The sequence below is a fragment of the Pogona vitticeps genome, chromosome 12 (assembly GCF_051106095.1).
Source record: "Pogona vitticeps strain Pit_001003342236 chromosome 12, PviZW2.1, whole genome shotgun sequence".
NCBI classification, from domain to species: Eukaryota; Metazoa; Chordata; class Lepidosauria; order Squamata; family Agamidae; genus Pogona; species Pogona vitticeps.
Genome location: NC_135794.1, coordinates 9,958,523 through 9,986,489, shown reverse-complemented (window position 1 = coordinate 9,986,489; position 27,967 = coordinate 9,958,523). Strand labels below are relative to the sequence as shown.

The window sequence follows — 27,967 nt, the reverse complement described above, 5'->3', positions numbered from 1 at the left end:
ATGGTTCAGAACAGGCTTGTTATTTCATTTCACTTCTGTGGCATCTTTCTCCCCATAGGGGACCCAAGGTGGCTCAAAAAATTAAAACAATACTGTAATTACAGTTTTTAAAATACCATGGAAAACTATATTAAAATGCAATTAATAGCAAAACTAAGATTAAATGCAAATTTTAAAACATTTCTGAAAAACAATCCTTCACTTAGGTCTCCTGATATTGTTGGTTTATTCTTCTCATCATCCTCGAGCAGCCTGGCCAATAATGAGAACCTGGTGGGAACTCCAAACATCTGGAGATCTGTGATCGGGGAAAAATTATCAGAAACACTAGTTCCTGACTCTGAGTTCTCCAGATGTTGGTGGACCTCAATAACCAGAAGTTCCAATTGGCATGGTCAATGTTGAGGCATTCTGAGAGCAGCAGTTCAACAACATCTGGATGCCCACAGACTTGAGGACACAGTGGAAGAGATGTGTGTGCAATAACTGATTTCCCCAAAATTTAGTCATAAGAAAGTCCTGTTGCTTTATTGAGTACCCAGTAGAGCCACACCTTCAATCTAAATAATTTTACTCTAGAGTGGAAGTAGAAACTCAAGGCCATGCAGATGTTATTGGGCTCCATCCCTCATTAGCACATCAGTATGGCTAATAGCTCTGGATTATTTCAGTTTTTTGTTCAACAACTTTTGAAAGATTGCATATCCCTTGTCCTAGCTTCTGTTGGGGTGCCTATGCTAGTGAATCCCCCTGGAGTATTAGTGAAGGAACTACAGAGCTATTTTATCTAAGTCATGCTTGGAGAAATCAGGTCCAAAGTTTTCAGAGGGCAGAGAACTGACAGAAGTTCATTCGAATGGATTACTTACGGGTTTTGTTGTTGTTGTTGTTTCAAATAGGCTTCTGCAAAAATGACAAAACCCATGATGCACGGCTACGAATCGAAGCCTTACGCCTCCATGGTTCCTCGCTGAAGAGCAGCATCAAAACGGGGGAGGCTTTCTTTGCCATCTACCCCCGCACCAACCAACCGCGCATGAATCTTTTTGCCAGCCAAGACGAGGACCTGTACCGCTATAGTGACATTATGGTGCTGCTGCGGGCAGGCAGGGATGAACTGGCAATGCATTGTGGGAGGCTGGCCTACACAGTGTCCTTCCACGAGCACCGTCCGGTGGCCCAGAGAAGGACGCCCATAACGCCTCGACGCCTTTCACCTTTGCCTCCTGGCAAGCAAGGGGAGGTGCCCGTGGAAACGAGTCAAACTAGTTACCCACCTCCTTTACAGTATTTGGGGATCCCTCACCAAGCTGGTCCAGTGTCTATAGCGGAGCCACCCTTTCCATTTTCACTGAATGCAGAATCCCGTGCTTTTGGGGTAAGGAACAATAGCGGTTCTTGTCTACATGCCCATTTTGGAGCGGGCTAAGTAGGGTTTCTGGGGGGTGGCTAGCTATTTACATCCAAACAGCTTACAGAGTTGAAGCGACCCTCTTTGGTCCCCACCAGCCCACTGTCAAAAGTGGGAAGGAGACAGGAGGGGACAAGGAGAGGGATTGTTGTTTGCTTTTGTCGTAAAGAGCCAGTCAAGAAAAGCAAACAAAAATCCCCTTCCTGTCTCCTCCTGCCACCGCTGCTGCACCACTTGCCCCTTTAAAAAAGCCTAGCCAAGCTCCCCCCGCCCCACACAGAGGCAAGCAGGCAGACAGATAGGGGTAGAGGGGTGTATGTGTCCGTGCATGTGCGTGTGTGTGTGTGCACATGCACAGGAGGATTTGGCTTTCCAAAGGCAACCTTCCCACACTGCCTTTGGAAAATTAACCACTTCCACAAAGCTAGGGAAATATTTAATTTACCTATGAAATGAAGCAGCTCTCTTCTTACACCCCTTTACAATTCTGCAGTTGTCCAAATAGCCTGTTCAACACCCATCAGACTAAAGCTCCTTTTGCAGGGGCATTTCTTCTACTGCGAAGGAAGAGAGATCCATGTGGGGAAGAATGAGGTTAATGTCATGCAGAAATGGGAAATGGTTTTGGGTTTGTGTTTTTTTTCAATAGAACTCGCAGAAGCCCACATAATGGCTGTGGGATTTGGGGAGATGTCCTTTATTTAAAATGAGATATTTCTCATCTCTGGCTTAATTGTCACACTTGTTCTTACTCCGTATTCTATGAATATACTTAAGGAAATGCATCAACTGAGTTTCCTTCAGCAACTGAGAACACTAGCTAGTTTTTGCAACACAGGGATGGTCTAATGCAGTGATGGCGAACTTTTTTGAGCCCGAGTGCCCAAACTGCAACACACAACCAACTTATTTATTTCAAAATGCCAACACTGCAATTAAACCTGAATACAGTGGTGCCTTGCTTAACGAACGCACCGTAGAACGACGAATCCACATAGCGAGGGGGTTTTTTGATCGCAACTGCGATCGCAAAGCAATGGCCCCAATGGGCGAAACTCGCATAGCGAAGGTCAGTAAGCGTTTCGCTTGCCGACCTTCGCTTTGCGACCCGCCAATCAGCTGTTCGGCGGCTACAAAATGGCCGCCGGAAGCCCCGAAATGGCCGCGCGCAGCGTTTTCGCACCCTTGGTAAGCAAGGGGAGGGCGCGAAAATGGCTGCCGGCCATAGGAAAACATTGCTGAACGGTGAGTTTTCGGCCCATTTGGAAAACCCAATGGGTTTTCTTGATCCGTTCAGCGATGTTTTCACATAGCGAGGGTTAATCCGGAACGGATTAACCTCGCTATGCGAGGCACCACTGTACTGAGGTTTTAGTTTAGAAAAAACAACTGCCCCTGCACTGCAAGAGTTAAATGCTTGTTCCCCCCCCCCCCAGAGGCAGTATTAACAGAGAAATTCTTACCAGTCCTCCATCAGGCTAGACCAGTAATAGCCGCCACTGCACCCCTCCGCTGGACTACTGCACCAGCAGAGGGGAGGGCCGAAATCTGGGATTGGAGGATGGGTAAGTATTTCTCAATGGTGACTTATGGCTCATGTGCCCACAGAGAGGGCACTGCATGCCAGCTGTGGCACGCGTGCCATAGGTTTGCCATCACAATGCATCTTCTCTGCACAGAGACTGGGAAAGTGGCTTAATTTTGTCCTGACTACATTTCCCAGAATTCCATACCCAATTGTGGGGTTTTGATGAAAAACATGAAGCTTTTCCCCATTCCATACCTTCACTTGCTTTGATGTTCATTTCGTTTTCAGGCACAAGTCCATTGCATTGCACTTGTGTTGAAATGTGCAAACCTTTGTTTAAGAAGTTTTCATGAAAATTTGTATATGCATAAAAATTCATGTGCAGTCTTGCACACATTTTGCACTCATTCCTTTTAGCATAAGCAATTTCCCTCTAAATGTTTTCCCCAAAGGCTTTCATCTTTGCATGCAGCTTTCCCTAGTGTCTGCATTTTTGTATCCACTGTTTGATTGGAGAAGGGTGGGCAAAATGAGGAACTGAAAATATTCCCTGAAAGTCTGGATTCTGGTTAGCTTTGCTGGCAGGACCTCTTGCATCTAATTAAAATGGATAGATGGGTAGACAGAGTACACCAGAAACTGCAATATAGCAACTGATGGATCACTCAGTGGTTTAGGTCTCTGACTGTGGAGCCAGAGGTTGGGGGTTTGATTCCCCATCATGCCTCCTTGAGAGGGGCTGGGCTTAATGATCCTTAGGGATCATCCAGGATCATAGTTGAAAGAGTATTATTATTATTCTCAAGACTCTAAGGGCAAAAGAATGACATCTCCCCATGGCAAAGTAGTCAATGAGACTTAAGAAATAAGATTAAATGCCTCTTAGGAGGTGTAGAAGGCTCCGAGAGTTCTGTGGAATTTTGCCCCCTTCCCACAATTTCCCCCAACCATTTTGCAGGATAAAAATGACTTTGGAAGACTTCTCAGCACAACAAAGCCTTTTGGACTTGTGGCTACCAAGTGACCCATTTAGCATGCCTTACTCTCCCCAAACCTCCATGGAAGAGACCCTGGGCTCTAGTGGTAGAATTTATTTGCTCTCTAGACAGTCGTCTGTATACACTCTCAATTTCCATGTCCATTGATTGAATTTGATTTGTTGTCTTGCTAAAACAACAACAATAACAGCAAAGCAGAATATAAATTGCAAACCCCCTGTCTTGCGATTTGCATGGAAGCCTGAGTTTGAGGCTTCCTCAATTGTGAGCGATAAGCAAGAAATATGTTCTTTCCTTATTGTCTTTGGGGGGTTCTGGGGAATTGCATGCCCTCAGCAATTGGGCCATGAATCTCTGCTTCCTTCTGCCATCTGTGTTTTGTTTAGAAATGGCATCATTTACTCTGCAACCGCAGGCAGTCTGGACTATCATCCTACTAAACGCCCACCTTTATTTATTTATTTATTTATTTATTTATTTATTTATTTATTTATTTATTTATTTATTTATTTATTTATTTATTTATTTATTTATTTATTTATTTATTTTGTTGTTGTTGTTAATAATAATAATAATAATAATAATAATAATAATAATAATAATAATAATAATAATAATAATAATAATAATAATAATAATAATAATAATAATAATTATTATTATTATTATTATTATTATTATTATTATTATTATTATTATTATTATTATTATTATTATTATTATTATTATTATTATTATTATTATTATTATTATTTTCTTTTGAGTTTTGCCTGAAAAGCAGGCACAGACGAACACGGCTGCGTCTTCTAAATCTTCACCTCTGACTGCTTTTCCATTTCTCTTTTCATTTTGAAGAGACCTGGTTTGTGAATATTTTCATCCTCTAGAAGGGGAAGTTTTTAGATCGGGGTCTTAGTCAATTCACAAAACTACTACACTGTGCAAACGTTTTTATTGATAAAAATCAATGCCTTGAAACCTGCTTGGTATTTAGAGAACTGGTACCATTCCCACTCTGTTACAGTGTATTTTATAGGCATTCCAACAAAAAAATACATTCATATATGACATATCCAAATATAAATAAGAATATTCTCAAAGGCTTTCATGGCCAGGATCTGATGGCTGTTGTGGGTTTTTCGGGCTCTTTGGCCGTGTTCTGAAGGTTGTTCTTCCTAACGTTTTGCCAGTCTCTGTGGCTGGCATCTTCAGAGGACTGGAATCGGAACTCTGTCTGTGCTCTGGTGCAGTTTGTTTGGATAGTTGAGTATTTATAGCTGTGGGATCAGCTTTTTGTCATTTTCAGGAGATGGGTGATTGTGGTGATCAGCATGGTCCCTGGGAGAACGAGGTGTCCTTCCTCCTCATCCTAGGTCCATCTTGGGATCCGCCGCCGGGCAAGGACTGTTCAGGAGTGGTACTTTTCATTCCCGCAGCCTGGAAGCCGGGGGGGGGGGGATGGCTTGGGTAACATACTGATCACCACAATCACCCATCTCCTGAAAAGGACAAAAGCTGATCCCACAGCTATAAATACTCAACTATCCAAACAGACTGCACCAGAGCACAGAGTTCGGTCCTCTGAAGATGCCGGCCACAGAGACTGGTGAAACGTTAGAAAGAACAACCGTCAGAACATGTCCAAAGAGCCCGAAAAACCCACAACAACCATAAATAAGAATAATTTAGTAATTTCCTCAATTTCCTTTAATTTATCAGCCCCCTTGTTAATTCACACAGCCAACATCCGCTCAACATGACATCTCTTATGCCATTCTTTATCTGCTGTCCTCTCTCCTGCCAATTATACACAACACAACTATATTTTCAGGGCTAATGTGACCTTATAACCATACTTTTATTCTCATGGTTTACTAAAAGCAATGGGTCCTAATGTTCTTTATGTGTACAAGGCAGTTCCTTGCTCAGTGGCTCTTAAATCCCGATTAGGTCTAAATACATGAATTAATAGAACATTGTTTTATGTCAACAAATCGTAACAATTATGCATCATTACAAAGAATGTATTGGCTGAAATCCAGTAGTAAGTCACAACTAGAGTAGGCCTGCTGAACCAATGGGCTTACAGAAGAGCTTACTCACCAAATCCCTACTGATTCAATGGGCCTACTCTAGTTATGACTTACTACTGGATTTCAGCCAATATACAGAGATAGAGGAATAGTGCTGGATCATTTTTCAAATTTCTCCGTCATTCTCCATCCCCCAGTTTTCAAAGCAGTTGCAGCACTAGCAACACTTTGGACTGACAAAGCTCTCTTGATCACAGACTGAGAAAGTTACTTTTTAAGACTACAAGTCCCAGTGGTTGTGAGACTCTGAGACTTGTAGTACAAAACACAACTTTTCCAAGAACTTGGAAGATTGCATTTTAAATGTAATTTAATTTTGCTATGGTATTTGGGGAGTTGTTATTCATTGTACTTATTCATTGCAATATCTAAAATGTTATTTTTTTTCCAAAAGTTATCCACTTATTTTCTGATGGGGCTTTGGCCACCAGGCGGTTTTCTGTGTGAGCTTAGCCTGGAATCTGGGTGTATGCCAGCAGTTGGAAACATTTCTTTGGGGGCATAAGTGTGGCCATCGGTACTTGGAGAGGCAGTGTGTAGGGGATAGGGTGTCAGACTAGAACTCAGGAGACCTGGGTTCAAATGTCTCCTCAGCCATGGAAACTCATTGAAGGGCAGTGGCAATGTTGAACCAGTCCTCAAAGATCTCACGTATCTCGAAAACCCATGAAGGTCACCATAGATAGGAAACAACCTGACAGTATGTGAGGAAAAACAAGTCCAAAAAAGGAACTTTTACAAGCTGTGGTTTATGCCCCTCCCCTGTCTACTCAAAGATGCAAGAGGTTCTGGTTTGAGTTTGTTATGTGACAACGTTGATACTAAACTCATAGCAACCCCAATAGGGCTTTCAAGGACTGGTTTTACTGTTGAAGTTTTGAATGTATGCACAGCAGAAGTGCATGGATCCACAGAGCAGAATCGCTTCAGGTTCCCATGAGTAGACCACCCCTTCTCCTCACCAACTGGCACTTACAGTCTCAATAACTCACTATGAGACATTAATAGTAGAAATATTTTTTTTAAAAAAATCCTTTACTTACAGCTAAACAGATGAAACAGCAAACTGACAAACATGACTGTCATGAGAAAAGAGTTGGGACCTGGGGTTATGGGCTAGGCAATGCTGCGGGAGAGCAGATATCCCTTTCCCTACAGCCCCAAGTTTATTTTCTTTCAGAAACTTTGGGTAGTTCTGATACACACAAACACACACACACACACACACACACACACACACACACACACACACACACACACACTTTTCTATAACAGGAATAAAAGACAAAACACTCTGGTAGTGTGGGCCACTTAGATTTGAACCAGATTAGCTCTGCACCTAGGGACGTGGTGGCGCTGCGGGCTAAACCGCAGAAGCCTGTGCTGCAGGGTCAGAAGACCAGCAGTCGTAAGATCGAATCCACGCAACAGAGTGAGCTCCCATCGCTTGGCCCAGCTCCTGCCAACCTAGCAGTTCGAAAGCATGTAAAAATGCGAGTAGATAAATAGGGACCACCTTGGTGGGAAGGTAACAGTGTTCCGTGTCTCATATGACCACGGAAGATTGTTTTCGGACAAAACGCTGGCTCTACGGCTTGGAAACGGGAATGAGCACCGCCCCCTAGAGTCGAACACGACTGGACAAAAATTGTCAAAGGGGAACCTTTACCTTTTTACCTTAGCTCTGCATCTGCAGCACAAGTGGACAGTTTAAAAGGGAGTAAACTTTATTAAAGACAAAACATGTAAGACATTGTCTAAGACGTTTGGGCAAGGTACACACTTAGTAAAGGCAACCCACATAGCATCTGTCCTTCACCTAAGTGTCCTCCCTGCCTTGGCTTGGCTAAGCCAGGCGTCCGACTTACACAAGCGTGTGGATCAGCCGTCCTCTTGAGGCCACATTTCTCCCGATCTCCTGGACGACAGCAGCTGACAAACTCAGCTCGCCCTCTGCTCAATCCTCTGCTTGCCTCTGGCTGCTGTTCTTAAACTTCGGTGGCTCTTTTGTGGGTCCTTGGGACTTCCTGGCCAAATGCCCCTTCCAAGGGTTTTTCTTTTTCTCTGAGCAAGTACCTGAGCTGCCTCTGCAGGTAGCCGAGTAGATTCCGGGCTGCAAGCGTTGTCCTGATTTCCTTGCGCCAAAAGTGGTTTACAAGTCCGTCTTCAAAGGGCACTTGAAATTGGAATTCACCACCTCCACGGAAAGCCTTTGAAGCTTCCTTTCCTGTCTCCGGCATCCTGCCCTGGGATTTCCTCCCGCTTTCTCCACAACAGGCAAGAGGCCTCAAAAGACTTGATGACTTTCGACAGTCAAAAGGAGAGGGATGGGGACTTGCAAGTCACAATTCGCTGTCGAGTCAAACTTAAGTTGCATCAACGACTCGATGTGTTTTTTTTTAAAAGACTCCAACTTGTGATTCGGAACCATTTTTCCAAGTCATGTTTCTAGTCCCTATTAGGGATGGGCCGCTCAAGTTGCTGCTGCCACCACTGCCCACCACCACCACCACCACCACCACCATCACCCTCCTTAGAGGCAGCAGGCCTGGCTTTCTTTCCATGAACGGGCTGCTGCCTCTGCCCACACACCCTCCACCCGGCAGATAGGCTGGCATGTGGGCAGAGGCAGGGCCTGGCTCTGGGAAGGGAAGTTGGCCCACTGTCCCTGCACCTGTGCAGGGACCCGCCCGGCTTCCCTTCCAGGCCCGCTGCCTCTGCGCATGCGCCAGCCTATCAGCTGGGTGGCGCATGGGCAGTCTGAATCTTTGGATCCGAGTCTCCAGTCCCAAGCCTCGGGGTGGGGTGGGGCCAACATCTTGAGCCCTGGACTAAAGGTTTGGAATTTGGGACTCTGGCCTGAAGACTCGAACTTGGGACTCAGTTCCAAAGATTTGGCAAGGGTTCTCTTTGAATCAGAGACAGGAGGGAACTCTTGGTTAATGCTGGATAGATTGACAGTCACCCCTGCCCAGAAAGTTCCCTCCCAGCCACACCCACCAGGGGAAGAATGTGAGGTTGCCAAAAGAACAAAAAAAATCCACCAACCCTCCAAGATTTATAACTGCTACACATTCTCAGTGAGTTTCCGTGGCCGAGCAAGGATTAGAACTCAGGTCTCCTGAGTCCTACTCCATCACGCTATCCACTACACCACACTGGATACTTTGTTAGCATTTAAGTGCTGATTTTTCTTTGGGTGAAAGATCTTTGAAGGCTAGATGTCCGTAGTAACCTTCCTAACATGCGGCAGGCCAAGAGGTATTCTGATGGAACAGAAGCAAGGACTCAGGCATCATCAGTCCAGTCGCCTTCCTTCACAAGCTCTCCAATCAGATCCAAACCACTGCTTCCAGCTTTTCCCGTATGCAGGCAAATACAGCTACAGTGGTGCCCCACTTGACTACGATAATCCATTCCAGGAAAATCGCTGTTAAGCGATATTGTCGTCAAGCAGAAAAAAACCCATTGGAATGCATTGAAAACCGGTCAATGCGTTCCAGTGGGGGAAATACCTTATAGTCCAGCGAAATTGCCCATAGAGAATCGCCGATCAGCTGTTCAAAATCGCTGTAATGCAAAGCTTCCCATCGGAAAGCAGCCATCTTGAGAAGGGAGGAAAGCCATTTTGCGGAACTGGAAAAATAATCGTATAGCGAACAAATGGTTTGCGAAACAGGCTCCTAATCAATGTAATGCGGATTTCCCCCAGAGGAACCATCGCAAAAAGTCATTGTTAAGCGATTTCGATGTCATGCGGGGTAAACCACTGTATTCTGTATTCCAGGCAAAACTGGTTGGGGATGCTGAGCCCTCCTCTGGGTAAGGATTGGTGCTTTGCACCTCAAATGCTTGCAACAGCCACACACCCATTGTTTCACATTAAGAAGCAGGCATTAGCAAGAATTTGGAATTTTAAGTTGCTTTTTAGCTCCTAGAACTCTCTGCTCATAAAACCAACTACCCTGCTGGCTGGGGGATGCTGGGTCTTGTTGTCAAAAAACATAACATGTCCGAGGGCTGGCAATTTCTAAGTTAAGGTCTGATGATCACTTTATATTAAAAAGAAACAAGTGCTCTGCTTATAATTGGTTTCTGTCTTCTTTCACCAGTTGTCGTCTGAACAGCCAGAGCCTCGTCTTGAAATCCCACCAGAAGAAAGGAAGGATCTATCTGACGAAGGGCAGTCTTCGGCTCCACCATCCTCTTCCAGTTCTTCGCCAGCCTTGCTAAGGCGATTGTCAAGCGATGCCAGTTTCCATCTCCCTTCTCCAGGATACAGCCCTAAGCTGGAATTTGGGGATACTTTTTCAGGTGTGCTGGTAAGTTAAAAGTGTTTTGGGTAATACTGTGATCAGTGTCTCTCTAATGCCCGCTTTTAAAATACCTGGGGTCCTACCCCGAAGTGGATCAAATATGAGGAGGCTGGCATTTCCTCAGAACAGGACCTTCTCAGTAGTGGCACCAAGTATGTGAAATTTCCTCCTTGGAGATGTTCATAACGACCTAGCGCTGTGCATTGATCAGCCACACCATTAAAACCACCTGCCTAAGATTGTGCTGCCAAAACAGCTCTGATGCATTGAAACATGGACTCCACAAGACCTCTGAACACGTCCTGTGCTATTTGGTACCAAGATGTTAGCAGCAGATCCTTTAAGCCCTGCAAGTTGCAGGATTTGATGTTCCAGCACATCCCAGAGATGCTCCATCGGATGGAGATCTGGGGATTTTGAAGGCCAAGGCAACATGTTGAACTCTTTGTCATGTCCCTCAAACCATTCCTGAACAATTTTTGCAGTGTGGCAAGGCACATTATCCTGCTGAAAGAGGACACTGCCTTTGTGGAACACAATTGCCATGAAGGTGTGTACATGGATGGTCTGCAACAATCTCTAGATAGCTGGTACATGTCAGAGGAACAGCCCCATGAATGCCAGAATCCAAGGTTTCCCAACAGAACATGGCCCAGAGCACAACACTTCCTCTGCCGGCCAGCCGTCTTCCCATAGTGCCTTCTGCTGCCATCTCTTCCCCGGGTAAATGACGCACACGGACCCAGCCATCCACCGGATCTCAAAGAAAGCATGATTGATCAGACCAGGCAATCTTTTCCCATTGCTCCATGGCCCAGTGCTAATGCTTACATGCCCTTTGTAGGTGCTTTTGGTGGTGGACAGGGATCATCATGGGAATTCTGTTCAGTCTGCAGCTATGCAGCTCCATACGCAGCAAACTGCAATGCATTGTGTGTTCTGATGCTTTTCTATCATGGCAAGCATTAGGTTTTTTTGGCAGTTTGAGCTACAGTATGGGCTAGTTTTCGTGCATTGTGTGCATCAGTCTACGAGCCTTGGGCACCCACCCCCCTGACGCCAGTTCACCGGTTGTCCCTCCTTGCGCCCCTTTAGGTAGGTACTAACCACGGCACACCCCATAAGGCTTGCCGTTTTGGAGATGCTCTGACACACTCATCCAGCCATCACTACTTCTCAAAGTCACTCAGATCTTTTCACTTGCCCACATTTTGGGCTTCCAACCCATGAAATTCGAGAACTAACTGTTCATTTGCAGCCTTATACAGTGGTGCCTTGCTTAACAAGCGCACCGTTTAAAGATGAATCCGCATAGCGATGTGGATTTTGCGATCATTTTTACGATCACATTGCGATGTTTTCTATGGCCGAAAATCGCATTGCAATGATCGGTAAGCGTTTCGCTTACCGATCTTCGCATTGCGATGTTTTTTCAACAGCTGATTGGCGGTTCCAAAATGGCTGCCGGATGCCCAAAATGGCCACTGCAAGTGTTTTTGCGCCCTGCCCTTGCTTACCGAGGGCGCGAAAATGGCAGCGCTATGGAGGAACTTCGCTGAACGGTGAGTTTGGGAGCCATAGGAACGCATTAAACCAAGTTTAATGCGTTCCTATGGCTTTTTCCGTCCCGTTTAGCGTTTTTTCTGTATAGCGACGATTAATCCGGAACGGATTAACGTCGCTATGCGGGGCACCACTGTATATGTATTATATTGGCACCTATCAAGGGGTGGGAGATATATATACACACACACACTCATACGTACTATATATATATCCCACCCCTTGACAGGTGCCAATATAATCAGCGCTATTCACCTGTTTGTGGCTTTTAATGTTCTGGCTGATCAGGGTATATTGAGTGGCTACACTGGCATGGGGGATTCTGGGACTTGTAGTCCATGTACGCTCAGGTGGCCTAAGTGGCCAAAGAAGGTTGCTCAGCTTTGTTCTACTGACCTTTATGCCTCCTCCAGAGTTTGGAGGCATTCCTTTTTTGGACTACAACTCCCAGAATCCCCCCAGCCAGCAATGCTTCTAAGCTCTGGTCTCCTCTAAGAAAAGAATGTGTATTTTCTGCTGTGGGAGAAAAGTAACTTGGAAACAGGACATGCATATTGTTTCTTTTTTTAAAAAAATGTTATTTTAAACTTGCTGTTTCTTTGGACAACCTCTGTGAGAAAGCAGTAAGCCTGCAGAGTCCTGTTGCTGCAGGGGGGCAGGTTTTGTTACTGTGCTGTTTGATCTGTTCAGAACTGTAAAGAAAGAACCCCCCCCCCAACTAATTTTTTAGAGTGAGTTATTGAGATTATAAGTACCAGTTCAGGAGAAAAAGGGATGGACTTCGGGGAACTTGAGGCTATTGTGATGTGTGAATCCCTGTAGTTTTTGACTGTGCAGCTAGAGGAATTTAACCAAACTTCAAAAAAACTGCAACAAGATCTTGGAAATGTGTTGCCTGAAGCCTTGGAGGCAGCTAAGAGGATCTGCCCACCGCGATGGAAGGCGAAGCCAAAGCCCACCTTGGCCTCCCCGATATACCTATATTCCACTAGTAACGGTTGAAAATAATTTCTAATGCTTTAAATTGTAGTTGTTGAAGTATAATACAAGTAATTGGCTGGGGGACTATGACCCAGCAAAACTGGTTGGAGGATTCTGGGAGTTGTAATCCAATAGATCACATTTCTGAGCTCCAACGGGTTCTATGGGTGTTGATGGAGTTTCTTGCAAATCACCCATTAGATGTAAAGCAAATGGCAGTTGATATCAATCAGCCGTGAGCTGTGCTTATTGTAAAGACAAGTTGATGTGTCAGCAACTGAGGGATGGGGAAGGGCATTAGCAAATGCTATTATAACCTGAAGTATGTACTGGGCCTCAAGAATGAGCATGATCAAGTAAAGCAGTAATAGACTGTACGGTTGCACCATACTGACATCACTCTGGAAATATCTATCAAAACAACTGTATTTTGGAAGCTGTGTGTTTTAGCTCTACTAAAGGTAAATGTCAAGGTTCCCCTTGACCATTTTTGTCCAGTCGTGTTCGACTCTAGGGGGCGGTGCTCATCCCCGTTTCCAAGCCATAGAGCCAGCGTTTTGTCTGAAGACAATCTTCCGTCGTCACATGGCCAGTGCGACTTAGACACGGAATGCTGTTACCTTCCCACTGAGGTGGTCCCTATTTATCTACTTGCATTTGCATGCTTTCGAACCGCTAGGTTGGCGGGAGCTGGGACAAGTGACGGGCGCTCCCTCTGTCACGTGGATTCGATCTTACGACTGCTTGGTCTTCTGACCCTGCAACACAGGCTTCTGCAGTTTAGCCCGCAGCACCACCATGTCCCACTAGCTCTACTAGTGTTGTGATTATCACAGTTTGTACTCCCTGCGTGTACATTCACTTTGATCTCATTGTGGACATCTCACTTCCAAGCCTAGAAGTGAGATGTCAACATGAGGACAATAGAAAGGTTTGGTGCTATCATTAGACAGAGTGGGGCAACTGTCTTAGGTAATGGTTGCTGGGGGGGGGGGCAGAGAGCAGTGAGAGCCCCACCGTCGTCTAGCTGTATCTCCTGTCCATTTCCCTCTCTAATGGGGCAGAAGCTATGCATGACACCCCATAAACTCTTGTGGTGCTCTCAGATGTGGTGGAAGATGCTTGGATATCAGTCCAGGCAGCATCTGTAGATGAAGCAGATGGGGCACCAGCCTGTCTTCTCCGTCTACATCAAGCCAGCCTTAGGCATATACACCTGGATCTCTCCGTCTGCACTCTGTGCATCTCAAGAAGGTGGCTGCAGTACTTGAAAGCTCACACTATAATAATGTATCTTTTTGTCTTCAGATGCTTTCTCTCTTTTCCCTTGTTTTTAACTGCAAAAGTGAAGGACAGAAACCTTAGATCTGACCTGGCAGGATTTTTATTTTACATCCTTAATAGTGGCAGAGGGAGTGAATGGGCCTCCTGACTTTTGTTAAAGCTTTTCATTCTTTTCTTTCTCCAGTGATAGTAATCTAGCTAGTAGGCTGGCAGAGTGAGATCTGACTGCACCCCTTTTCAATTCATTCATTCATTCATTCATTCATTCATTCATTCATTCATTTAATGCCCTGCCTTCCCACTAAAAGAAGGCAGCCTACAAATTTTTAAAAAGAAACAAACACAGATGAGACCAACATTTATTAAGCTAATACCTTAAGAAAATAGACCCACCATAGCATAAAACTCAAGCAAAGTCCCTTTAAAATCATTAAAATTGCAAATGATTTAAAAAACACACACACAGACTGCAGTTCAGGTTACATTGTTCATTGACATATTGGCGGGGGGTGGATCTAGATGTTATTGTTTTTCCATTCCATTTAGATTCACAACCCTTCCCTTTGCTATTTCCATTTCCCCCCCCCCTCTTGCCAGAAAAAATAAAATAAAATTAAGGATTTTGTTGTGGTGGTTGGAATAACTACGCAGTACTTTTTAACCACCAGCCATAGGAGTCCTCTAAGTGTAGAAACACCCTGAATCTGTTTCCACCTGGATTTCTACTGCACAATAATCTTGTCAAACAGACTGTGGACTTGGAGGGGTTAAATTCCCCTAGAAGTGGAAAAGGCTTGTATGCAAAGAGGGGTCGGGTCTATGCTGTGGAAAGTGGGGGGGGGAGGAGGGCAGGCAGAATTGGACTGAAGAAGACAGAACGGGGAGTGATGGATGAAGAATTTATGGGCACTGCTATGCAACCAATCGACTGAATCTTAAGCAGCAGCAAAGAAGGTCAAAAATGGAGGTGAGCAAGTCAAAGATCAAGGAAATATATATTCCATGATCCAGACAAAGAGAAATGAGGAATAATGGAGCATGTGACTACATCCTAAGATGTAGTGATAGTTGCCAGTTCAGATGACTTTAAGATAGGATTGGGTTGGCCAGATTCACGGAGGATGGCGCTATAACTTGCTGCCTTTTAGTTGATAAATAATAATAACTTACTGTCACGTCGCTTTCAGGGTTTGCTAGGTATAAAGTACTCAGAAGTGGTTTGCCAATGACTTCTTCTGGGGGAAACCCAGCTTGCCCAAAGCCACACAGGCTAGCCTGACTCCTGGGGGAGGGGGCACAATGGGGGAATCGAACTCCCTGCCCTTCTAATGTAGCCATTTCATGACGGCTATATATTGCCTACAGTAGCAAAGATAGGATTCCTCTACATGTCTGCTGCTGAGAAATACCAGGGAAGAGTTCTGCAGCATTCATATTCTGCTTACTGCAGCGTGATCCAGATGCTGGACTGATTTAGCAGGTATTTCCAAGCAGGACTTTTTTATATATATACGATTATCACCTGGTTCCAGCAAACAAGAAATACATACCTTCAGATAGGACTGGCTTAGTCCTGAACAGGCAATTAAAACCTGTTGAGTTTACAAAGGACCTGCTCTTCGGGGAAATGGAAACTGCTAGACCTGGTTTACTGTTATTGATCAACCCAACTACCTAGATTTGGGGACTGTCTTTGAAGGTGTGTCTTTGGAAAGTGTCATGATAAGCCTCTATCCTGCAACATCAACCACTACATTATTGAGGGAAGGGACATGCAACTGAATACATGCAGCACTGGCGTGGACCAGATGTTGCCCGATTCATCTATCTCTGCAACTTTTCCAAGCGACTTCCCTGTCAGCTGCCTATTTGGGGCTGGCATGGATAGGGTAGCTGCGTCAGGCAACATAATCCATGCCATCTCTCAGGACTGATCACCATTTGTCTCTCTGAATAGGTGACCCCCTGCAGCCAAGGTGTTGGGTCTTAGTCCCTTCACAGCCAGCCAGTAATCACTGCAGGCAGAGAAGCAGCTGGGTTAGAGTGAGAAGGCATGCAACAAGGAGAGAGAGACCTCTTTGCCACCCGTTGGTTGCTGTCAAGCCACTTGCAGCTTACCGAAGTGGCCTCCGAAACGTCCTCAGCTTTTGCACATGAAAGACTGTGCATTGCTTTATGTCATCATTCCATTCCATAATGTATTTGGTTTCCTTCTTTTCCTGGCATCTTCACTTTTCTTACCATTACCATCTTCTCCAGCCTTCCCGTGAGATGCCCAAAGTATGATGGCCTCGATTTGTCATTTTTGCTTTAACAGATAATTCAGGGGATCTGCCAACAAACCTTCAGCACCATATTTCAAATGAATCGATTTTGCTCCTGTTGGCTTTCTTCACTGTCCAGCTCTCAAAACCATGCGTAATTATTGAAAATACTATAAAGCATGCTGCTTATATACCACCACATAATGCTTAAAACACTCTCTGTGCAGTTTTATGATTGTATTATGCAGGTTATACATTGTCTCCCCACCCCTGCCCCCCACCCCCAGCAAGCTGGGTACTCAATTTACTGACTTTGGAAGGCTGAGTGAACCTTGAGCCAGCTACCTGGGATTGAACCTGGGTTGTGAGCAGAGTTTTGGCTGCAGTACTGCAGTTTAATCGCTGCACACAAGGCTCCTAGTATACACAATAATATGGGTGATCTTGGTGTTAGTCTCCAGTGACAAATCCTTATACTTGAATATCTCAAGGAACCACTCTTTGGGGTGGTGGGTTTTGCGACCTCATCGCCACCTACTCACGGGAGTGCTGCTGTGTAGAGATGGTAGCAGTGCCTCCTTGCATTGTGGGATCAGCAGAAATGCTGTTCCTGCGGGCACGAGGCACATGTCTTGCAATGTAATTAGTTTGTTTACAGACCTTACTATCTTTTCTGGGACCTGGAGGCCCATGCAAAGAGCCAGGTGTTTATGCTGCTGTGTGCCTAGGAGAGCAATTAGAAGGGGATTACAAAGACCTGCCAGGACAGCTAGACAGTGCTAACAATATCCTCCATCTTCATCAATTTCTCTATAATGTATTCAGCAGCACGAGCCAGGAGGCGATGGTGGCTGCAAGGGCGCCACTTGTGTATTTCATGCAAAGCAAGCTTTGTTTCAGTGTATGCATTTGAGATTAAGCCAACATTAAGATACACAAGGAAACTTCAGTGTGAAACAGATTTATCAAGTGCAAAGCTTCAGAGGCCAGCCCCTTGTGCACTTGCACAGCAGCCAGGAGTTACAATCTGAACAAAAGGTGTTTGGTTTGCTTTCTAACAGAAACCTCCTAAATTCACACTTCCTGAACTGAGAAGTTCACTGAAACACAATAGTTTGCTCCTACCATTCTCTAGAGGAACTAGAGACCAAATTGCTAACATGCGCTGGATTATGGAGAAAGCCAGAGAGTTCCAGAAAAACATCTACTTCTGCTTCATTGACTATGCAAAAGCCTTTGACTGTGTGGACCACAGCAAACTATAGCAAGTCCTTAAAGAAATGGGAGTGCCTGACCACCTTATCTATCTCCTGAGAAACCTATACGGGGGACAGGAAGCAACAGTTAGAACTGGATATGAAACGACTGATTGGTTCAAAATTGGGAAAGGAGTAGGACAAGGCTGTATATTGTCCCCCTGCTTATTTAACTTATATGCATCATGCGAAAGGCTGGACTGGAGGAATCCCAAGACGGAATTAAGATTTCCAGAAGAAATATCAACAACCTCAGATATGCAGATGACACCACCCTGATGGCAGAAAGTGAGGAGGAATTAAAGAACCTTGTAATGAGGGTGAAAGAGGAGAGTGCAAAAAACAGCCTGAAACTCAACATCAAAAAAACTAAGATCATGGCCACTGGTCCCATCACCTCCTGGCAAATAGAAAGGGAAGATATGGAGGCAGTGGCAGATTTTACTTTCTTGGGCTCCATGATCACTGCAGATGGAGACAGCAGCCACGAAATTAAAAGATGCCTGCTTCTTGGGAGGAAAGCAATGACAAACCTCGACAGCATCTTAAAAAGCAGAGAGATCACCTTGCCAACAAAAGTCCGCATCATCAAAGCTATGATTTTTCCTGTAATGATGTACGGAAGTGAGAGCTGGACCATAAAAAAGGTGACCGCTGAATAATTGATGCTTTTGAATTGTGGTGCTGGAGGAAGCTCTTGAGAGTCCCCTGGACTGCAAGGAAAACAAACCTATCCATTTTGAAGGAAATCAACCCTGAGTGCTCACTGGAAGGACAGATCCTGAAGCTGAGGCTCCAATACTTTGGCCATCTTATGAGAAGAGAAGACTCCCTGAAAAAGACCTTGATGTTGGGAAAGTGTGAAGGCAGGAGGAGAAGGGGACGACAGAGGATGATATGGATGGACACTATCATTGAAGCTACCAACATGAATTTGACCCAACTCCAGGAGGCTGTGGAAGACAGGAGGGCCTGGCATGCTCTGGTCCATGGGGTCACAAAGAGTCGGACATGACTAAATGACTAAACAACAACACCCTTCTCTAAATGTTGTGTTGAAGTTCTCTGACCAAAAATGCATACTAAAACTGCATGCAAAAGGTGATGAAAAGTGCACAAGTAGCCCTCTATTAGGGAAAGTGTTGCCAATGTATTATACGCAAGACTAGGCAAAATGTGTGCAAATCTTAATGTGCATCAAAATGTATATGTGGATTTTTAAACAATGGGTGCAGAAACACCTTTGGGGAAGAGTCAGGAGAGCGACTCGATGGGGACTGTTACAAATCAGGTCTTTTCGCTGTAGGCCAATTCACAGCTTCCAGATCTATCCCAGTTCAGTTCAGAGTGATTTGCTCTCTGTGTGATGGTTCGGTTTCTGGCTCCTTTCGTTGTTCAAATAAACTGGGGAACATTTGCATTTTTGAAACAGAAGTAAGGTTTATTGGGGTATTTAACAGTTAACCGGTATCAACATGCTTGTTCCAATATCAATCTCCACCCTCTCCTTCCGTTCTGTTCCCGCCATCCTCCCTTGAGGTCCTTTGGCTGTTAATTTCCGCATCTCTATTTTTAATTCATGGGTGCCTGTCCCCCATTGTTCTGTTTTCTTGGGGGGGTGAAGCAGGCAGGGTCTGTAACTCTTTTTCGACAGTGTGGGAGAGGAACGGCACTCTGGTGAGAGGAATACTAATCTTGCCCCCTGTCTCACATGTGTCAGATTCAATCTGGGATGTGAATCAGTTGGCAAATGCGTAAAATCTTTGTTCTGGAAAACCAAAACAGCTACAGTTTTTTTTTGTTTGTTTTGCCCTGGGTACACAAGAAATTTGGAGACCTGATAGACCCTAAAGAGGAGAATAACTCAGCTGAATTCCATACAGCAGACTACAAGGACTTGCATACTAAGTGTCTTCAAAATATGCTTTTTTTAAAAAAGGAAAAAAGAAAATAAAAGTCTGAAGCAATTAGTACATCCAAATTGATTAGACTTCTGGACACAACCTGATAATTAAATTCACATAGAACTCCCTTCCATGAGAAGCCAGAGTGGCCCCATCTTTGTTGTCCTTCCACAAGCAGGCAAAGACCTTTCGCTCGAGACAGGCTTTCCCTTAATAACTAGCTTTCTGGGTTTTTTTTAAATTAATTGTTGTGCTCTGTTATTTTAAATATGTTTCAGTATTGATCTTATTTCTCTTTTTAATATAAATACTTGTTCAATTCTTTTAAAATGTTTGTATTCCTACAGTTTTTAGCTTTTAAATATTGTCTTTTTAATGATGTTATGTTACCTTGGGTAATTTTTTAGGAGAAAGGTGGGATAAGCAAGCAAACAAACAAATAAACCCAAATATGTCTTTGCCCCAGAACTAAAACTGGCTATTCTGCTTTGATCTAGAGCTCACACAAAGTAGTGGCAGACCTACATTTTTGGGACTGAATGTTATGGGAGACCCTTGGCAACCAGCAATAAGTTCTGGGTAATCATTCTTTTCTTCTTCAGTGGATTTGGTCCACAACAAATCACCACAATATTTTTTAAGTGCACTAAAGTCACTTCTTGGACTCTTCCGGGATTAGGGACCCTGAGTTTCATACTAGATCTGCCCCTACATACAAGTGATTTCAAATGTGGCTGAATCCATTAGTGGATCTTGTCTTAGAAAATTCTATAATTTGGAAATGTTGCTTTTGTCAACTACAACTCCCAAAATGGTTGAGTTGGGGTTCTGGGAAATGTAGTTTAAAAAAAAAAACACAAAACTCCTACCGTTTTTTAAAACTCTGGCAGATTCCATGGTTTGACTCTGTACTGTGTGAACAAGCATCTCTCTCATGTCATTGCTGAAACACAAGTACTGTAAAAATGATCCTAGTTCCATAGGAACATAAATTTGGCACTAGAGATGGGCACGAATCGCCAAAATGGCAGTTCATCTTGGTTCATGATTTGTCGAGGTTGATAAACCACAAACCACGAATTTGCCCGTGGTTGGGAAAGTTCGGGTTCTCTGGTTCGCATGAACCCAACCCAATCGAAAGCAAAAAATAAATAAATAATAATAATAATAAAAAAGAGGTGATTTTCTATGAATTTTCTGGTTTGTTTTTAGCTTCGTCCCCTTCTCTATTTGACACCCTAAAAATATCCAAATCCTGGATAAATCCTTCTCAATTGCACTTTGTGTATTTTCTGGCATTTTCTGAATCTTTTACCCTATTGTTGTTTCCAATTGTACCCATGGCAGGATATAGTTTTTAAAAGCATTACATTCCTTTGCAGCCTAACCAATATATGCAGGAAAATCTTGCTCTGGCTTTTATAGGCCTCACCAGTACAACTTGCCTTTCCAACCACAAGGGCTGGAAACTTGGCTTTTTAAAATAAAAAACTGAGATTCTCAAGATGCTTAATTTTGTGAAAATGATAGCTTCTGGACATGGACAACATGGATAGGACATGTATCCTGGAAAATACATTCAATAATGAATGCCATGATTTTTTAATCCTTGAAACTTCGTCAGTGCCTCTTCAGGTACCTCTTTTTATTCCATAACAAAGCCCGAATATTTCAGCCCCATTCTAGTTGAAAGGCCACCTTCTTCATCCATTTAGGGGAAAAAATCAGAATTCCTGAAGTGGAATTCCAAATACTTGAGTAATCAAGGACAGAGTGAGCTACGAAGAGCAGCAGAGAAAATTAGGGTTGGGAGGAAGAGGCAGCACTGTTTTGATTACTTTTATATATCACTTGCAAATTCTTGATGTTCCCTCTGTTTTTTAAACCATGAAATGTTGTGTAAAATATGCCTAATTTTGACACAAGTAGGGCTTACATCGACACCATAAGATAGTCTGGTATTTTTAGCTTCATTCTGACTGCTTTCTTTTTTAAGAGTGTGATTTTTTCCCCCCTCTGTAGACATTTTCTTTAAGAGAAGAATGGTTTTCTCAGCCAGTACCATTTTCTCCCCTTTTTTTGGTTTCTCTTGCCTGCTTTAAACAACGTTATGGTGCATTAGCCTCTGGATAATGAATTTCCATGATGTTTTTAAACCCGCACATGATGGGGCTTCTTCCTAATGCGTGTTAATGAATGAATTCATTAGTTGCCATGATTAAAGGTTTAGAAGGGCAGGTTACAACTTGAATTCGATTGACCTGTGGGGTGTGCAGATTTCTGTCAATGAACATTTTCTCCATGCCCATTTCCCCTCAGCTTGTCAGGAAGCATTAATCGTAGAAAAATAAACACCTATGCATTCTTTGTACATATGTACATTTATGCATCTTTTCAATATTCTTGTGCAGGAGATCTGTTGTTATAGGGAATGTCAAGACGATACACATCCCATTTTGAGGTCAAGGGAAATGGGATTGTTGTAGTTATGGGGCATCCAGTCTCTTCTAACATTTGGTGACCTTAATAGAGCTTTTGAGATGAGTGAGATATTCAAGGCGTGGTTTACTGTTGCTACTTCCAGGAGATTTCCATGGCCAAGTGGGATTTGAACCCATGTCTCCAGAGTCCTGATCCAATAGTCTTCTCTTCTGAATCCGCTGCTCCACACTGGCCTTTGTTGTTGTTTTTATATATTTTCAAATAACTTCCAATTTACAGCTACGCTAATAAAGTTTCTGATGTATGTGAAATTTTGAAAGAGTGGGTTACTATTGCTGTCACGACGCTGTGCGTTTCCAAGCCTGAGGAGGGATTTGAACCCTAAGTCCTAGTCAGACGCTCCATCCACTCTACCACAATCTCTCTTTATTAGGCCATCTTTTGGAATTAAAATTCTCACCAAGCAGGCTCTTTCAAAAAGTGAATGAGGGAGGAGTATCCCACATTAACTGCCTTAAGAGATAAAGGAGAAGAAGTTGTGGACATTTTAACAGGACTGATTGGGTGCTAAATTTCACCCTGAAAGACCCCCAGTTTTGCTGAGAAACGGAGAGACAGTTTGGGGTTTCAAAGGGACTGTGGTACATATTTTCAAAATAGTGGCTCGGTGTTTATTGCTCCTTATCTTTTTCTTTTTTTGTCCTCAGCAAAACTAGAAGTCATTCAGGGTTAAATCTAACAAATTATAAACTACAGCCCTAGTTATCTCTTTCTCTCTTAAAATAGCATATATGTGCTTGTTTGCTCTGTCGTCTGGGTTCAGTCCCCCATCCAGTAACATAACGCAGGGAAAAGATGCTTCTTCCAACTGGTCTTCAGCCGAGCAGAAGATAAAACAGAGGATGCCTTCAGCTGAGAACTGTCCTTTGTAAAGAGGCAGAAATGGCCATCCTGATCTGTAAGTGTGCTTGGAAGAGCTAAATGCTGTAAAAATCTGATAGTTAAATAGCTAAACACCTTCAACAGATTCTAAATTGGTTAAGTTAAAGTTTGGGTCTCACACATACTTAGGTTTAAGTGGGCCATAAAAGAAGATGTTAAAAACGCCAAGCCTTTACTAGCTAACTGGAAGATTGATAAGATAAAAGCTGCAAGATGAAGGGCAAAATGGGCTGATTGATTAACAACATCTTTGAGCGGCTGTTAAAGCCAACAGTATTTTCTGTGCGCTGCGGAGGCCTCTCGGTGCAGCACCGCAGCTGGATGTACGACAGAACCATTATTGCTACTGCTCGCCGGGGAAAATTCTCTATTAGGCCCGTGATGAATGGTGAGCTGTCGTTCTCATTTCCCAACTGGAGTCGGCCCGCTGATGGATTCCTCAGGATGGCTGCTGAGCCTACAAGCTTGTTCGTGTTGCAGGAGGCCAGGCCTTTTTCAATGCCCCACATCTGGGAGGGACGGGGCGAGCATTGAGCTGAGGATTGAACAGGGTTAGCAGACAAGAGGCATCTCCCAATCCAGTCATTGGGAAGCTCAATGAGGCTGAAAAACAAACTCCGTCAGTGTTTGTGTTGCCTGTGACTCTCTCCCCCCACCCCCACATTTCAAGGTTGTTCAGTTGCATAAATGCTGCTCAGCAGAGCGTAGGGGTGGCAATTTGTAGGGCTTTGAATGACTGTCAGCAGCCAGAGGAGTGAAAGCCTTGATGGATTTATCAAAGCTAGCTGCGGTGGGCAGCGAAAGCAAAGGCCGACAGCAGAGGCAAACCCTGGTGGAACAGTTCAAGTTGCTCAGAAAAATCCCTTCTTCCTGTAAGTCACAGTGGCCAGCCGGATTCCTCTCAGAAGCCAGCAGGCAATAGTCAGTAGCAGTCCTCTTTCAGCCTAAGAAGTGGATTCATCAGTTGACAGCCTCTAGAAATGGAAGTCTGCTCCCAGACTCTGGAACTCCCTCCCACTGGAGGCCCGGCTGGCCCCATCTTCGCTCTCCTTCTGCAAGCAAAGACCTTTCTCTTCAGGCAGGCTTCCCCTTAATGACTGGCTGATTGGGTGGAGTTTTTTTTTAATGGATAAGTTATACCTTACTGCTTTGAATGTGTTTTTGGTGTTGCTTTTGTTTACTGTCTTTTAGTGTGGTATCCTTTTGACCCTTTTCAGTATTTGTATACCTACTGTTTTTAGCTTTAAATATTGTCTTTTAATGATGGGTCCTTCCTAAGGAGAAAAGTGGGGTAAAAATATTTTGAATGAATGAATGAATGAAAGATTTTTTTAAAAAAATCCATAGTCCAGTACATCTGGAGGTAGCCAGGATAGGAAAGACAGCAGCCTTGGTATTCATGATGGAGGGCTAGATCATAAATGTAACTTTTTTGTTTTTCACTCGATTAGTATAAAATGCCTTGGTTGGATAGACTAAAGTTTCACATCTTATGACACTGGCCAGTGAGATGCTTCTGTGGAATGAAGGCATCAACTCTCTTTTAACACTGACTGAGATTCAAAGGTGGATCACCTCTGACCAGATAGTTTCAACAAGTTACTTTTCGGACTACAATTCTCAGTGTCTCCTGGGGATGAATGGATTTTTGCAAGCTCTAGCTGTAACCATGCAGGTTTCCTACGGTGGCCTTCTCAAAGTGGTGCTTTCCAGATATGCAAGACTACAACTTCCATCATTCCCAGACAACATGGCCAATCCTCAAGGCTCCTCTAGTCCAGCCCCTTGCCAGTGCAAAAAACCCACTGCTACATCATCCCTGGCAGGTTGTTCTGTGCACTGTCTTAAATAACTTTTACTATATATTTTTCAGTAAAAATACCACTTTCCAAAGAAGTCTGTTCTGCTATCAACAAAGTTCTACCACCAGGAGGTTCTTTCCAAGTTTGGCCCTTTTCGTTTAACTGCAATCTTTCCAGCTAGTGAAGTACTGTAACTTCAAACTCACAGAGCTGTTTAATTTTTGTTTATGTCACAATTCTTTGTCATACCAAAATGCTAGCCCTATTTAGCCATCACTTACCCACTTATTTCCACTCTGCATGTGGGTCAGTGCCTGGCAAACTCCATATTCCATAATCTCTTTCTCCATGCAGGGAGTGAGGTACATAACAAGGAAAGGTTCTTGCTCATTTGTAAGCTCACTATGCAAGAAATAATTGTAGAAAATTAGGATTCACGTTCTAGTTCAGTAAGCAGTTCTAAAATTAGAGGCATCTGTGACGAACTCCACGTAGCAGATCTATACCTAGGTACCTATATAGGGTATAACTGAAAGTTCTGCCATTCTATAGGTAAAGGTAAAGGTTCCCCTTGACAATTTTTGTCCAGTTGTGTTCGACTCTAGGGGGCGGTGCTCATCCCCGTTTCAAAGCCATAGAGCCAGCATTTTTGTCTGAAGACAATCTTCCGTGGTCACATGGCCAGTGCGACTTAGACACGGAACGCTGTTACCTTCCCACCGAGGTGGTCCCTATTTATCTACTTGCATTTGCATGCTTTCGAACCGCTAGGTTGGCGGGAGCTGGGACAAGCGACGGGCGCTCACTCCGTCGCGTGGATTCGATCTTACGACTGCTTGGTCTTCTGACCCTGCAGCACAGGCTTCTGCGGTTTAGCCCGCAGCGCCACCACGTCCCTCTGTCATTCTATAGAGGCTAGTAAATAATATGGTATATAACAAATGGAGGCAGAGAACTAATAATCTAGGCCAATCAATTGACTCAAAGTACATATTGATCTGTTAGTCAGTGCTTCTACATGAAAACTTTCTTCCCTATTTTCAAATTTTCTACAGTGCTACTTTGGCATGGCAAAGTGGTTCAAAATGAAACTAGTATGCCATTATATGACAAGGCTGTAGAACTACAGAAGAAATAGATGAGGGATGCGAGTTTTGCATTACATGGACTACAAATACTGGAATTCTCTATTCTGGGAGTTCTGCCTACCTTACAAACACCTAAATGCAATGGACCTGGAAGAAAGGTCTAAATTAGAAGGTTGTAAGGCAGCGATGATGAACCTATGGCACAGGTGCCACAGCTGGCACGTGGAGCCCTTTCTGCCGGCACGCGAGCCATAAGTCGCCGGATCGCTACTCCCCCCTCCCCTGCAGGCAAACCTGAGCAGGCGGCTACAACACAGTGCTGGTGCCCAGACAGGCGGCGGGTCAGGATCTGGAGCAGGGTCTCGAGGCACCTCCGTGCCCGGGATTCTTTCTTCCGCTACCACTTCCGGGTCTGCCGCTACCAGTTCCGGTTCCACCTCGCCCCGTTCCCCGCCCCCCCAGTTTGGGCACGCAAGCCCAAAAAGGTTCACCACCACTGCTCTAAGGTTTAGCTCCATCCTTGTTTCTATTTCTGCCCTCAGTAGAGATGGGCATGAATTTAAAAAACAAATAATAAAATTTGTTCAAAAATTAATTGATTTATATTTGTACAAATCAACGCTCTCAACAAATCATGAATCAATGAAAATTTATTGATTCTTCTTCATGGTCTCTGTGAATGCACATTATAGGGTTTAATCTGTGCCTGTGCAGAGGTTTCTGGAATGTTCTAGAGCTTTATCGCGCATTCACCAGGACCGCCACCCCCAGTACACGTGGCCTGTCCATCCTGGCCATAGTTCTTTTTTTCCACCGCTGAGGTTTCATCTCATGACGAGCTCTCCGTTCGCCATTATCTTCTCTTCAACGGTTAAAGAAAGAAAAATAGAGGGAGATCAGTGAGAGACTTCCACTCTTTCTACCACCCCTTCCCCTTCCTTCCCACCATTTTATGGCCCCCACAGGGTCATTCAAGCAGTACACTTCCTGCCCTAATAAGATTCCCCTCTCCAACGGATATGACTCCTGTCTTTTTTGTTTTGGAGAATCACACCAACCATCTTCATGTCAAGCCTATAGAAATCTTAAAAACCAGGCTCTCAAACTCTGGGAATAGTGCCTCAGATCTTTCCTGTGGGAATGCTCCCTCCATCCAGTACCACCTATAATGGAAGCCACACAGACTTCCCAGCCTCACACTATCTCTTCAGTTATACCCACTACTTCTGCGACTTCAAAACCGGTCTCATCAAAGCCAACATCTAAATCCACCTCTGTGTCCAAAACCTTGGGATCGACATTGAAATCGACACCGACATCGAAGCCTCCCTCGACATCGGAGCATTCCAGATTCAAGAAACCGAAGAAATCTTCTACAGATTCCCAAAATACTAAACAACCACCACCTTCTCAGTCTGCAACTGATAAGCCCGTGTCTTAACTCCCCATTCAAGACCAACCAACCTTCTGCCTTGACTCTCCTTCTCCGGATGATTACTCTGTTCCTCACCATCCGGCCAACCACCTTCTCCTCTACTCACCCAAGTTTCCAGCATGGACTAATACCTCAGCTGAGGTAACATTAATTCCACAATTAGCCTATTCGAGCCCCAAATCCATGGGTTGCTCTGCCTCTGAATCGGATTCAGCGTCTCTCCTAGCTGATCCGTTACCTTCACGTAAATAGACGATCTCAGAAGACCCACCATACACCAGAGACTTGCCAATCTGATGCCAAATTTGCACAACCTCTGATATCTACAGGGCTGCTGCCATCGTACGACTCCCAGGCTCGATACCATCATCCAAAGTTACCTTATACGAGTCTCCAACCTACTACAATCCTCCACCCAAACGATATCGACACCAGTCGTATCGATATTGGCAATCTGATACCAGTCTCTACATAGAGCTGAAACACCCTCGGTATGTTTACTACTATCCTTCCAATTCCTCGGACTCACCGTCTCCCCTCAATATCATCTGAGAGCCCAGGAATACTACCAATCCTCTTCTGAGGATGATACTGCACCTCCTCCCTGGTACCGAAACCGCACAAGACGTCTTTTAAGAGGAGTCATCTTGTCGAGCCCTT

At 44.2% G+C, this 27,967-nt stretch overlaps 1 protein-coding gene across 2 annotated transcripts in view; it reads left to right on the top strand.

The window, feature by feature from the left end:
* CCDC33 (coiled-coil domain containing 33) overlaps window positions 1–27,967 on the top strand; it is a 219,247-nt gene that overhangs the window by 1,874 nt on the left and 189,406 nt on the right. The window contains exons 2-3 of one of the 2 annotated variants that reach the window (XM_072982291.2): window positions 900–1,378; window positions 10,143–10,352. In XM_072982291.2, coding sequence (XP_072838392.2) covers window positions 900–1,378; window positions 10,143–10,352 — 689 coding nt within the window. Of the gene's footprint in view, window positions 1–899; window positions 1,379–10,142; window positions 10,353–27,967 lie in introns of those variants that run through there. The other variant, XM_078381075.1, reaches the window with a different exon arrangement.